This window comes from Cygnus atratus, chromosome 2 (assembly GCF_013377495.2).
Source record: "Cygnus atratus isolate AKBS03 ecotype Queensland, Australia chromosome 2, CAtr_DNAZoo_HiC_assembly, whole genome shotgun sequence".
Lineage (NCBI taxonomy): Eukaryota > Metazoa > Chordata > Aves > Anseriformes > Anatidae > Cygnus > Cygnus atratus.
Window position 1 is genome coordinate 54,470,498 of NC_066363.1, and position 13,532 is coordinate 54,484,029.

At 41.5% G+C, this 13,532-nt stretch overlaps 1 protein-coding gene across 6 annotated transcripts in view; it reads left to right on the forward strand.

Annotated features, from left to right (window-relative positions):
• The window catches only part of TNS3 (tensin 3), a 255,871-nt gene that overhangs the window by 111,213 nt on the left and 131,126 nt on the right, over positions 1 to 13,532 (forward strand). For all 6 annotated transcript variants that reach the window (XM_035549809.2, XM_035549804.2, XM_035549805.2 and 3 more), the window contains one exon: positions 7,327 to 7,368. In XM_035549809.2, the coding sequence (XP_035405702.1) occupies positions 7,327 to 7,368 (42 nt within the window). The remainder of the gene's footprint in view (positions 1 to 7,326; positions 7,369 to 13,532) is intronic.

Sequence of the window (13,532 nt, forward strand, 5' to 3'; positions counted from 1 at the left end):
ATTATTTCAAAGCTCCAATTCATTTGCAAATCAGAGACTTGAAATTGGATCTTCCACATCTCAAAGCACCATATTAGTTAGCCATTGAAAAGATTTGTTTGTACTTTTAATTCTAGATTTAACAAGTAGCAGTATTTGGCTTGGGGGCAACCATTTTAAAGACATGCAGTGAGCTTGAAGATACGGAGATTGGAAAGTATGGCCTTAGATGGACCAAGTTTGAAAGAATGGAGCTAGATGCTCAGCACTGAGTACGTGTATGTTTTATACACAGACTTTTATCTGAGGCGTTTTTTCCCCACAACTCATTTCCTCACTCTTCCCCTTAAGTCAGAAGAAAAAGGCATCAATATGGTCCTGCTAGTTGAGATAGTTAATGTCAAGCCCTTTGTTGCTGGCATTCTGTGTTCTCTTTCTGTAGCAAGGTGGAGAGAGCTGTCACTTCTATCAGTGACAGAATACGAGGCATTTCAGTAGTGTCTTAACAAGCAGCAGAACAGCTTCAAAACATGAAAAATCAAAAAGCTTCCTATTCCACGTTCCATTCATTAGTTATTCTGGAAAACTTTCAGACTATCCAGTGCTAAATTGAGCAATAGGAAAAACATCCCTGTGAACTGACAGACATGAGGTAAAACTAGCTTATGTTTTTATTTTATATAAAATAACATATCTAGTCTGCTTATTTGTTCTGGGAGGATATGTACTGAGTTCAGCATCTGTTATGAGCCTTCTGGCGAAGAGCAAAACAGGTGGTGTGTTTTCCAAAGCACAGTGCTTGTGGAACCCATGAAATCTCATTGTGAAGAGATCCCCAAAACCTCTGTGTTTTGCATTTGCCTGTATGGATCTGTTTATTTCCTCTAAGTAACAGTGAGTGTCCTAAGGGAACTGTGAAATAGTAGTGATAAGGTTATAATGATATAGGTATGTGTTTTATATATCCCTTTTGATCTGCTGAGAACAACTTCGAAGTTTCAATCAGATTAGGGTTTGTGGATGGAATTAATAGCACCAGTCAGTCTATATGTTAGATAGATTGAGAATAGAGATTTGCAACTAGAGTGCATCTGAACCTGCAATAGGAGTTTATTTTCTTTTCCTTTCTGTGGTGGAATCTTTGCTAGGGAGAAAATGAACACCAGTGATCTGCCAAAAAAAAACCAACACAGTTGATAATTGCAAAGCTGCATCTCTATGTCAAAGCATTGTTCCTGCAGCAGGTCTTGGTCATTTTCAGTTGGTAATGCTACTGATGTCTGCATGGGGAATTGTGTGGCCATGTAAGTATGTTGGGGTACTTGTCAACACACATGCTGGGGTACCCATCTTGGGCAAATGCTGGTATTCCTAATATGGGGAAACATTGTGTTCCTGAGTGTGTATGTGCTGCTTTAAATTTTATTTTTAACATTTACCAAGCTGTAAGTTACTTCACTGTCCTTAAGTTGGTCAGCAAGTTGGTTCAGCAGAAAGAATCATAGAATGTTTTGTAGAACATCTAGTTCTAGCCCCCCTGCTGTGGGCAGGGGCACCTTCAAAGCCCCATCCCACCTGGCCTTGAACACTGCCAGGGATGGAGCATCCACAACTTCAGTGGGCAACTTGTTCCAGTATCTAACCACCATTGTAGTAAAGGATTTCATACAACTAATTTAAAATGACCATCTTTTAGTGTAAAACTGTTACCACTTGTCCTATTACTACAGTCCCTGACAAAGAGTCTCTCCCTGTCTTTCTTGTAGGCCCTCTTTAAGTATTGAAAGGCTGCAATAAGGTCTCCCCAGAGCCTTCTATTCTCTAGGCTAAATAATCCCAACTCTCTCAGCCTCTCTTCACAGGAGAGGTATTTCAGTCCTCTGATAATTTTTCTGGCCCTTCTCTGGACCTGGTCCAAGTCCTTGTCTTTCTTGTGATGGGTACTGTAGAACTTGACACAGTACTCTAGGTGGGGTCTCTTAAAAGGGGAAGAATCCTGGGCATCTAGTGCTGGTGCTTGCCAGTAAAAGTTGGGTGGGTTGAGTTCCCCTCCCCCGGCAACTTTAGTTTAAAGCTCTCTACACCAGCTTGACAAAACTGTAGCCAAAGATGCTCTTCCCCTCCTCTGACAGATGAATCCCATCATTCCCCAGTAGACCAGGTTCCTCAGAGTCCCATGGTCTAAAAAGTCAAATCCCTGGATATGACACCCATTCCACAACCACTCATTGATCTGCTGGATTCAAGTGGTCCTTTCAAAGCCTTTTCCTTTGACCAGCAGGATCAAAGAGAAGACCACCTGTGCTCTAGAGCCTCCTACAGCTGCTCCAAGGGCTCTGTATTCCTTCATGATATACCTTGGACTGCTCATTGACAGTGTTGTTGGTGCCCACATGAAAGAAGAGCATTGGATGGAATAGTCTGTGGACTGTACAAGTTTCAGTAGACTCTTGGCAAAGTCACTAGTAGGCAACATACCTCTCTTGAGAGTGGGTCTGGCTGGCAAATGTGAAGAGAGTCACCTAAAACTATCACCTTTTCTTGATTGCCTTTTCTTGATTGCACTGGTTGTTATACAGGGAAAAGATCAAGCTGGCTTAGTCAGGGCCAGTGTCTCTCATGATATGATGGATCCTTCCTCTTCAGTCCACAGAGCAGTGAAGTTGTTCTGCAAGGGTACCTCAGGCTTCAGGGGTAGTCTCTTCCTCCTTCCTATCCCAGGAAGTGTTTCAGGTCAGGCTGTGTGGGGCTTTGGCACTTTGCTCATCTGGAAGATGGTGTGTGTGTGTGGGGGGGAAACGACAAAATGATCTTTAAAGGTCCCTTCCAACCCAAACCATTCTATGATCCTATTACAAATTGTAGTCAGCTACACTGCAGCTGTAATAACAGCTTTACCATTACAACTAACATTCCATCTGTATCTTTATCCTCTAGAGTCCAGAAATAGTTTCACAAGGTTGAAAAATTCACATACAAATTTTATACAGAACGGGGATCACTTCATCCACCACTAAAATATAGTCACCTCTGGAACAAAACAGCTGTTAAAATGGCACTCTGCAACACTTCAAAGGAGTTTAGGATAAGAAGTGCAAACTTTATGTAAGTGAAACTTCATATTTATCTTGCCCAATTAAAGCATAAACTAAAAGGGGTGGGAAAAGAAGAGGTAAAAATACCCGATGAAACATGTTCTTCTTCATAGATTTCACTGGCATGCTTCCAAGTGCAGACTAAGTGACAGTAAAGAAGTAGTTGGTATTGAACCTTACTTCCCTGTAAAGTGAATTCAAACAAGGACTGAGGGAAAAAGAAGTGTCAGGAAACTGCTTTCTGATTCTGGGTAAACAACCAGACTATCTTAAAATAGAACAGACAATAAAAACAAAACACAGTCGGAGAAGGACTTGGGGATACTGGTGGAAGAAAAACTTGACGTGAGCTGGTAATGAACACTTGCAGCCCAGAAAACCAATTGTATCCTGGGCTGCATAAAAAGAAGTGTGGCCAGAGCCATGAAATGGATCGGAGATCAGCAGGAGAGCACTTGAAGAGCAGCACAAAGGAATTCCAGCCACTTCATCCAATAAAACAATTAAATCAGGGGACCAACTTAAATGCCTCTATGGAAATGCGCATAGCATGGGGAATAAACAGGAGATGTTAGGGACGTGCACATGCCTGAATGGCTATGATCTCATTGGCATCACAAAGATGTGGTGGGGTGGCTCCCATGACTGGAGTGTTGGAATGAAGGATACATTAAGGAAGGATACATTACGGCTCTTAAGGAAGGACAGGCAGCGGAGACAAGGAGGGGGCATTGGCCTCTATGTCCATTACCAGCTGGAGTGCTTGGAGCTCTGTCTGGGGATAGATGAGGAGCTAACTGAGAATTTATGGATTAGGGTTAAAGAGAGGACATGCCTAGTTGAGATTATAGTGGGAGTCTGCTACAAGCCATACGATCAGGAAGACTGAGTAGATGAGGCCCTGTTCTAGTTAGATTCTGGGGGCTAAAGCTGATTGGTTCAGCCCAGCAAGGATCAGATGAGCTATATATATATATATATATAAAGCAAACGAGCTATTTGGGGATCTCAAATATACTTACGCACATGCACACACTTGAGCAGCGATAGAATGCTGCTCAAGAGTAGATAGAATGCTCAAGAAAGACAAAGAATTTAATAATGAGTGTGCTTGTTAAAATACCGACCCCAGGGTGATGACAAGGGTAGCGATGAGTGTGATGCTTTTCCCAGTCATTGATGTCATAGATAATTAGCCAGGTCATGGCTGGCATCCTGCCGCTGTGGTAGGTGTCAACATCTTGCTGGTGTCCCTGCGGAGGCAATGTTGACCTTGTTTGATGTTCCTGCTTCCTCAACGCAGAACAACTTGCGCTGTTTATATATATGTTTATATATAGGTTTTGCCCCTGCATGCTCCCGAACCTGAGGCAGCGCACAGTTGGCGGCCCTGGCCTCAGGGGAGCACTCAGCAGTCCTTGATAAGCTACTGCGATCACACACAGCCATGTGGCCAGCGCGTGCTGTGCGGATGGCAGCATTGTCTCATGCCGGATGACTTGCGGCCCGGTGTTGTATCACTGAACAAGCAGTATGTATCATTGCAAAGTCGGAGTTCCACCTTGCTAGTCTTACAACAATGCCTGTTTCACATAGACCTAACAGTTTTTAGCCTTAACAAAAGGCCCTCTATAGACAGATAGGAGTAGCATCGCATTCACAAACCCTGGTCCTCATGGGAGACTTCGCTATGAAATCTATTGGAGGATCAGCACAGTAGGGCATAAGCAATCCAGGAGGCTCCTGGAATGTGTGGATAATAACTTCCTTCCCCAAGCGGTAGAGGAGCCAAGGAGGAGATACTATGCTGGACCCCCCAGGGAAGCAGTCATGGCACTGAGCCTACTGGTGTTCAAGAAGCATTTAAACAATGCTCTTAGACACGTGATCTGATTTTTTTTTTTTTTTTTTGGGTGGTCATTTCTTTGGGGACTCAGGAGTAGGACTTGATGATCCTTGTGGATCCCATCCAACTCGGATATTCTATGACCTCATTCTCACCAACAAGGAAGGGTTGATTGGGAATATGAACGTTAAAGGCAGCCTTTACTGCAGTGACCATGAAATGGTGAAGTTCAGGATCCTGAGGGCAGCGAGGAAGGGAACACAGCAAGCTTACAAACCTGGACTCTGGGAGAGCAAGCTTCAGCCTTTTTGAGGGATTTGCTTGGTAGAGTACCATAGGACAAATCCATGGAGGAAAGAGGAGCCCAAGAAAGCTGGTTAATATTCAAGGATCACCTCCTCCAAGCTCAGGATCGATGCATCCTAACAGTAAGTCAGGCAGAAATGCCAGGAGGCCTGCATGGGTGAACAAGTTGCTCCTGGCTGAACTCACAGAAAGGAAATGTACAGCAAGTGGAGGCAAGAGCGGGTAACATGGGAGGGATACAGAGACATTGACCACCCAGAGAGTAAGTTAGGAAAGCAGAAGCACAGATAGAATTGAATCTGGCCAAAGATGTTAAAGGCAACAAGAAGGTCTTCTATAAATATGTCAGTGATAAAAGGAAGATTAGGGAAAATATGGACCCTCTCCTGAAGGAAACAGGAGACCTGGTTACAACTGACCCAGAGAAGGCTGAGATACTGAACAGATTTTTTGCCACAGTCTTCACTGGCAAGTGCTCTACCCCCATAGCCCAAGTCCCAGAAGACAAAGGATCAGGGACTGGAAGAATGAAGAACTGTAGGAGAAGATCAGGTTTGAGACCATCTAAGGAACCTAAAGTTTGCTGATGATACCAAGGCGTGTGGTGTGGTCGATACACTGGAGGGAAGGGATGCTATCCAGAGGGACCTTGACAGGCTTGAGAGTGGTGGACCTGTGTGGACCTCATGAAGTTGAACAAGACCAAGTGCAAGGTCCTGCATGTGAGCTGGGGCAATCCCAATCAGAAATACAAGCTGGCCAGAGAATGGATTCAGAGCAGCCCTGAGGAGAAGGACCTGGGGGTGTGAGAAGCTCGACATGAGCTGGCAATGTGCTCTTGCAGCCGAGAAGGCCAACCGCATCCTGGGGCGCATCAAAAGAAGTGCAGCCAGCAGGTTGAGGGAGGTGATTCTCCCCCTCTGCTCTGCTCTTGTGAGACCCCACCTGGAGGACTGTGTTCAGCTCTGGAGCTCACAGCATAAGAAGGACATGGACCTGTTTGAGTGGGTCCAGAGGAGGTTCACAACCTGATCTAACGGTAGTCATCCACCATGGCAAGGGGGGTTGGAACTATATGAACTTTAATGGCTCTTCCAACTCAAACCATTCTGTGGGGCATCCACAACCTGTCTTGGCAGTTTGAATGCTTCAGTGTCTTCTGAGTGAAACCTTGTTTTTTTTTTTTTTTTTCCACAGAATTTGAAATTGTCTTTTGAAGTAATATTTCTAAGTTGTTAAACATTATATATTGCTTTATGCACAGTAGTCTCTTTCTAGACATGTGGAACAGGACACACTGAAGTTTGGTGCAGTTTTATATAGCACCAATTTAGTTCCAGTGCTACTTACTTATTTCATTTGGATGAGTGTTTTTCAAGGTGAAATAGTTCTTTTGTTCTCACATGATGATCCTGAACGGTGAAATCCTTAATCTAGGTTATTCTCTTTTATGAAATGCCAAATCTCGCCCTTGTTGAAGTCTAAAGCAAGACTTGAGAGCTTTTTACCCAAACTTCCCTATTACATTATGTTAATTTCATGCCAATTGGAGAGTCATAATTAAAAAAGCGTGTACTGATGGTTGTACCTTGGTGATTTTTTTCCCTGTTAGATTTTCCTAGTAGTGGATGGGCTAAACTTCTTAAAAGGTTTGCTTTAAATTAAAACAGATACAACTTAACGTGTTTTAAATCCACAAACAGAGATTTTACATAGTACTTAAAGACTGAGCCAAGATAGTTCACGTTATCAATAACCCACACAAGTGTTCTTTTCTATCAAAAAGCATAGAATGAGAAATCGGACAAAATAAAAGAGGGAATGCACAGCATACCTCTTTGTGTATTCTGTAACTTGGAGTAAAGCACCCTCAGTAGTTGAACGTTGGTTTACAAAATCTGAATTAAGGGGATGATGATGTAAAATCAATTTGTTTCCATATCTGTTTGAAAGATAGTTTGGTTGTTAATACTGTAGAATGTATGTGTACTTCTGAATGATTCATTTTGTTTGTTGTGTGAATATGCTAGAAGGGGATTTCTTATATTTTAACTGTCTGGAAAAATAAAGTCTGTTTTGTTCATTTTTCTCATTTTGCAGGCAAACAACTTTGAGGCCTTTAAAAGTCATGTAACCAGAACTGTAAGTAATTACATTTTATTTATTTATTTTTCTTTTACTTGGCCTGCTATTTTCCTTTTTGTTATTTCTCGTTTTATTACATCCTTACAAAGTGTTCATTGCTAGCCCTTTTCAGGGCATGCTCTTTGGCTTCTACACTGAGTAAAATTGTCTTTGGGATTCCTTATGTGCTCTCTTCCTCACCTCCCCCATTTTGTGCATGAACAATGAAATGAACTTTGTGATCTTGTTGTGGTTCAAGCATGGCAGGCAGCCAAGTACCACAAAGCTGCTTTCTTACTGTCCCCAGATGGGATAGGGGAGAGAATCAGACAGGTAAATCAATCTGAGAAAACTCATGGGCTGAGATAAAGAAGTTAACTATGTAAAGCAAAAGCTGCACATGCAAACAAAACAAAACAAGGAATTCATTTGCCACTTCCCATCAGCAAGGAGATATCCAGCCACTTCCAGGAAAGCAGGCTCATCATGTGTAATGGTTTCCTGAGACGATATATGCCATCACTCTGAAAGTGCTCCCTTCCTCCTCCTTTACCCCAGCTTTTATTGCTGAGCATGATGTCATATGGTATGGAATATCCCTTTGGTCAGTTTGTCCTGGCTGTCTCTCCTGCCAACAACTGGCAGGGCAGCATGAGAAATAGAAAAGTCCTTGACTCTGTTTAAGCACTGCTCTGCAACAACGAAAACCATTGTTGTGTTATCACTACTATTGCGTCAAAAATCCAAAGCACAGAATCATACAAGCTTTTACAAAGAAAATTAACTCTATCCCAACCAAAACCATAACAGTTCCTTTATCTAAGTCAAGCAGAGGAGAATTAAAGAGAAATACTAAAATGTCTGTAGACTGATGACTTTCAGAGGGGTTCAGGAATTCAAGAGAGACTTTTTTCAGCAAGAACAGTTAAGAGTTCTTCTATTGTGGTCAATATGTAATCAATCTTTTTGCATTTATTTGTTCAAATGTGCCACATTATTTACAAAACAAATTAGATGTTCTTTACCAACTCTTTGTTATTATTGCTGGTATAGTTCCAGTGGTACAAGTAATAGTAAATATATTTACTGTAGCGCAATAGAACCTAGTCTTCTAAGTGATGTAGATATTTCTGTGAACGGGAAGTATTCAATATTTTAATACTGGTATCACTTACGAGTATACTTCTAGCACAATTTCTGTGAAATAAGTAAAACAAGGAAGGAGCAAAGGTCTTTTTGAGAACCTTTGTAATTATGTTTTATCAGAGATGCCAAGTTTCTCTGATCCTGAAATAAATCATGGTAGATAACTATAGTTAACTATCTGTTAACTGTGATGCAGGTATTTGATTCACCACTGTAAAGGTGAAGTTGGCATTTAAAAAGGAGCAAGAGTAAAGACTTAAAAGACATATGTGGCCTTCACCAATTGATCATTAAAGAGCAGCTCTCTACTGCAGTAAATGAGCATCTATTTCACTGTGTTTGTCTTGCATGTTGCACTTTTTTCCAGTGTCATCTGTGGTTCAGTGCTGCAGGCTTCTTCTGGTGTCACTCTTCCATACTGTTATCTACCGTTTCCTTGTAAAGTTGCAGTTATCTTTAAGTTACTAGACCATATTTATTGAAAACAGCTAAAATATCTAGTGACAAAATTTTGTCTATTTGCTTCATTCTGCTTTTTAGACAAATCAACTAAAAATAAAAAAAATCAGAATAGAAAAAACTTCTTAGTTACATGCATGTGAATAATTGGTTTTGATGGCTGTTTCTAATGTAACAAACATGAAGCAAAATGAGACATATTGTGAGGAAAATATTTTTTTTTTGTTTGTTTTTAGTAGGAAGTTGTTAGCTTAATTCTGTTACATCTGAACACATACGAGCTCTTTCTCTTTGCAGTGGTAGCTTAACTAGACAAGCCAAGATTTTGTTTCTCCTCTCAGGCCCTTTTTTTCTTTCTGTACTTGTGGTAGCTCATGCACAGCTAGCCATTCTGAAGACAGTCTTAGTGGCAAGCTATGTGTTTTTTTTTTTTTTTTTTTTTTTAGCTGTGCCTTTTGGCCTATTATGTTTTGTATTGGTTATTTTTGGCCCATTAATGTAGTGCCTGAAATATTTACTAGCTACTTCCCACGGATTGGTACCTACGACATGGATGGAAGTAAGCAGGTCATTGGGAAATAGAGGAAAGTTACCAACTAAAACACTCTGAGAGGAACACCTATCCTTGTTTGAAAAAGAGAGGAGGTGGAAAGCTGCAGGGCTGTGGGATTCATAAATGCTGTCTTCAGACAGTGGAACAAGATGCAGCCAGTGCCTTCATGGGGCTGTTGCAGCTCTGGTTCTGTGATCCATGACTGCAGCTCACACCCTGCAGCTCACGCCCGCCACTGGCCAAAGTTGAGTAATGCTACTTGTGCCTTTGTGAGAACATATTTAAGAAAGAAAAAATAGCTGCGCAACAGCAGCTGGGAGAGTGGAGTGACAAAATGTGAGAGAAACAACCGTGCAGATACTGAGGTCAGTGAAGAAGGAGGGGGAGGAGGTGCTCCAGGTACTGGAGCAGAAGTTTCCCTCCAACCCATGGAGAGGCCTGTGGTGGAGCAGCCTGTCCCTCACAGGCCATGGTGTACCATCACAGAGCAGATCTCCATGCTGCAGCCCGTGGAGGAGCCTGTGGTGGAGCAGGTGGATGTGGCCTGGAGGATTCTGCAGCCCATGGAGAACCCACACAGGACCAGACTCCAGACCAGAACTGCAGCCTGTGGAGCAGGAGGTCTGGTGGAACTGCTGCACATGGGGGACCCATGCTGGAGCAGTCTGTTCTTGAAGGACTGTACCCCATGGTACGGACCCATATTAGAGCAGTTCTTCAAGAACTGCAGTTTGTGGGAAGCCCATGCAGGATCAGTTCAGGAAGGACTGCATCCTGTGGGAGGGACCCCACACTGGAGCAGGGGAACAGGGTGAGGAGGAAGGAGCAGCTGAGACAGTGGTATGGAATGACCGCAACCCCTGTTCCCTGTACCTCTGTGCCACTCAGGGGGAGGAAGTAGAAGAGGGTAGATGGGGGGGAACGTGTTTTTAGTTTGCTTTTAGTTCTCACTGCTCTGGTCTGATAGTAATAGACAGTAAATTATATTAGTCTCCATATGCAGTCTGTTTTGCCTGCAGTGGTTAATTGCTGAGTGATCTCCCTGTCCTTATCTCAACCCATGAGGTTTTTTTCATCATATTTTCTCCCCCTGTTTCTTTGAGGAGGGGGAGGAAGAGAATGGTTGTGAAAGAGCTTAGCTTAGCTAGCCAACAGTGTGTAAACATCACATATTCTTGTTCTTCTTTTTGTTGTATTAATGAAATTGAAAGAGACTGCTTTAACCCATCTGAGCCTTTTTTGGCTCTGGGGTTTCTCTCTTCTTTCATCTCCTTTCCATCTTTTTTCGTAATATCTGGTCCAGGAAAGAAAAGTTATATTGCTTTCTCCCAGCAATGTGGCTACTAAAAATATTTCTAACGTCAGCCCCTACTGCTTTACAGGAAAGCTGTGTAAACGTCAACATAGAGGTTTGGGCTTGAATTCTAGATATTATCAGAACCAAAATTTTGTTACATTTTGATATTGACATATTAAAAACAAGAAAACGAGGCTTCTTGTTTCAACTAAAGGCTGACAGAAGTGATTTTTCTCCTCTTTCCAAGAATTATGTCCATCAGCACATGTAATTTTCTGTTAGTAAAGGGCTAAATTATGGATGAATATCTGATTCAGTTTGCATCTTCAGCGAGGTCAGACAGAAACTCAGGAGATCTGCTTCTGATCTGTTCTCTTCTTCTGCCACCACATTCTTTTCTTTCCACTGTGGATACCACTGTTCTTTTTACTGATTTAGGAAATAGAGCACACATACAGGAACTTTGTGTTAGGTGTCATTGAGTCATGCTGTACGGGAATTTACAGAGCCTCATCCTTAATGTAGTAGGTGTAAATTAATGTAGTAATTTACATTACTTGTTTTATACCCTGTTGTGTCTGCTGTGCTTAATTGAGTTGCCTATGGATAGTATTCATTCAGGAAACTCGTTCAAACCTCTGAAGTAGTTATGAAGCTGTGCTACAACCAGAGCTGGAACACATGTATTTCAGTCAGTTGAGGTAAATTCCTTACATAATACTCAACATGATAATACTTAAATACAGACATAGTAAGTTTCCCTTATGTTTGCAGTGGAACTCTGGTCTTGTAGAGAGCTATGTGAAACAGCTGTAAGATTAGAACTGTGCCTTGGGTGAAAGTTTACATATGGGCAATGTCATGGAAGAGGGATGGTGGAAGTGTGCAGAGCTCACTTCTTGCTACATGGACTTTTACTTCCTTGGGTAATTAAATCTAGCTACATACGGCTTGCAAAGCTAGCTTTGCTATCTTTTCTGCTTTCTCTACCACCATTTTTATGCAAGGTGAGGGGTTCCTTACAAGTTGTATAAAAGTCATCTTTGCAGCAGCTTTAAATTAATCTGAGGAGAGGTGATTGAAATAGCAATATGGTCTGTCTTTGTAAAAGAAATTTCTCAAATGCATTTTGCCTGGAATAAGAATGGCTTTTTCTGTATTCCCAGTGTCACACAGCCTCAGGAAGGGAGAACAGTAAAACACCTTGTGATTGCTGGTTTTCTTCTGAAAAACTTCTGCTTCTCTGGTTCCCAAAAGTAGTAAATGACAGTATCGAAGTGTTGGTGAATTCTCTTTCTTAGTGATTGCTGGATGATTCCCTTGCTGGGTGAATTCCATCTTGTTGATCTAGCATTTTAGGTATTTCCTCTGATTAACCTTATTATTGAGTTACCTATGACCAGCATTGTGACCTACGTTCATCTGTTGTCAGTAGATACAATGAGCTGTCTATATTTCACATCACTTTTGTGTTTTAACTAATATAATAACATAATATAGTGCTGTGCGTTGTCTAGCTTTGATATGATGGTGTGTGTTAAGGGAGATATGCACATTGCTTCCTGGTGAGATCAAACTCACCTGGATCTCTTAGGCTCACAAAACAGACCATTGTCATTTGCCTTTGGAGGAGCCTGCAGACTGGTGTCGTGTCTCGGCACTGCTGTGTGCCAGCAGTTTCATGCATTTGCAGCCTGAGCATACTAATCTGAAAGTAACTCAAAAAGAGTAAAATTTAAATAAAAAAACAGAACATGGAAGTGTGAGACTCTTCCTGCATAAAAGGGGGAAACGGGGCAACAGAGAAGAGTGTGAAATAAATTACATTTGTCAGAAATGAGGTCTGTATCTTGATTAGCTCTTAAAAGAGAAACTCTGGCCTTCTTTGCATTGAATTAGTGCACAGTGTGTGCCTGAATGAGAAAAAGAGGAAGTTGAAATAAGGAGTAAAGGAGAAAAATAAGAGGCTAAAGATTGGGAAGAGAAACCAAAACATTTTGAATCTCATTGGAGACTTAGGAAAATTATATGGAAAGATCATTCATAGCTACCAGACAGTATATGTTAACCACAGAAGAGAACTGTATGTTAACAGCTAAGGAAAAAGATCATACCTACAGATAATTGTAATCGATGTGTGTATTGTAGCTAGTATGATGCTGCTTCAAGGACATCTGTAATGTTAGAGTTACTTGAATTTTGATTTTATTGTTCATTCCCGTTAGTCAGTTCCTTTTCATTCCGGCTAACATACCAAACCTTCTGCTGAGGAGTAAGAAACACAGTACAGTTGTTCTTATCAAAAAATGGTAACATTTTGAGGCATTTGGAAAATGTCTCATAGCTCGATACTGATTAAGAGTAGTGTCTACCTGGTGTAGAGAATTTACTATGCCAGTCTGAACTTTGCAGCTTTTGGCAAGAACAACAGGAACACACTGCAAGCAGTTTTGTAGACTCATCATGTTGGATCTGTGAATTCCTTTCCCTTTGCTATTTCCGGTACCAAGCAGTATTTGTCATTTGTAAGAGATGAGTTGCTGAAGCATTCTTTGTATGAAAGACTCCCACCATCTACTCAGAAATGCTCAGCCAGCCCAACCGTTTTAAAAACTACTCCCATATAAGAAATTGTTGTCCTATTTCCTGGAATGCTTATAGTGAGACATTCTAATTGTTATTTAAGTTTTCTGATGGTTTTATGCACGCTCATTAATTATCCATTAA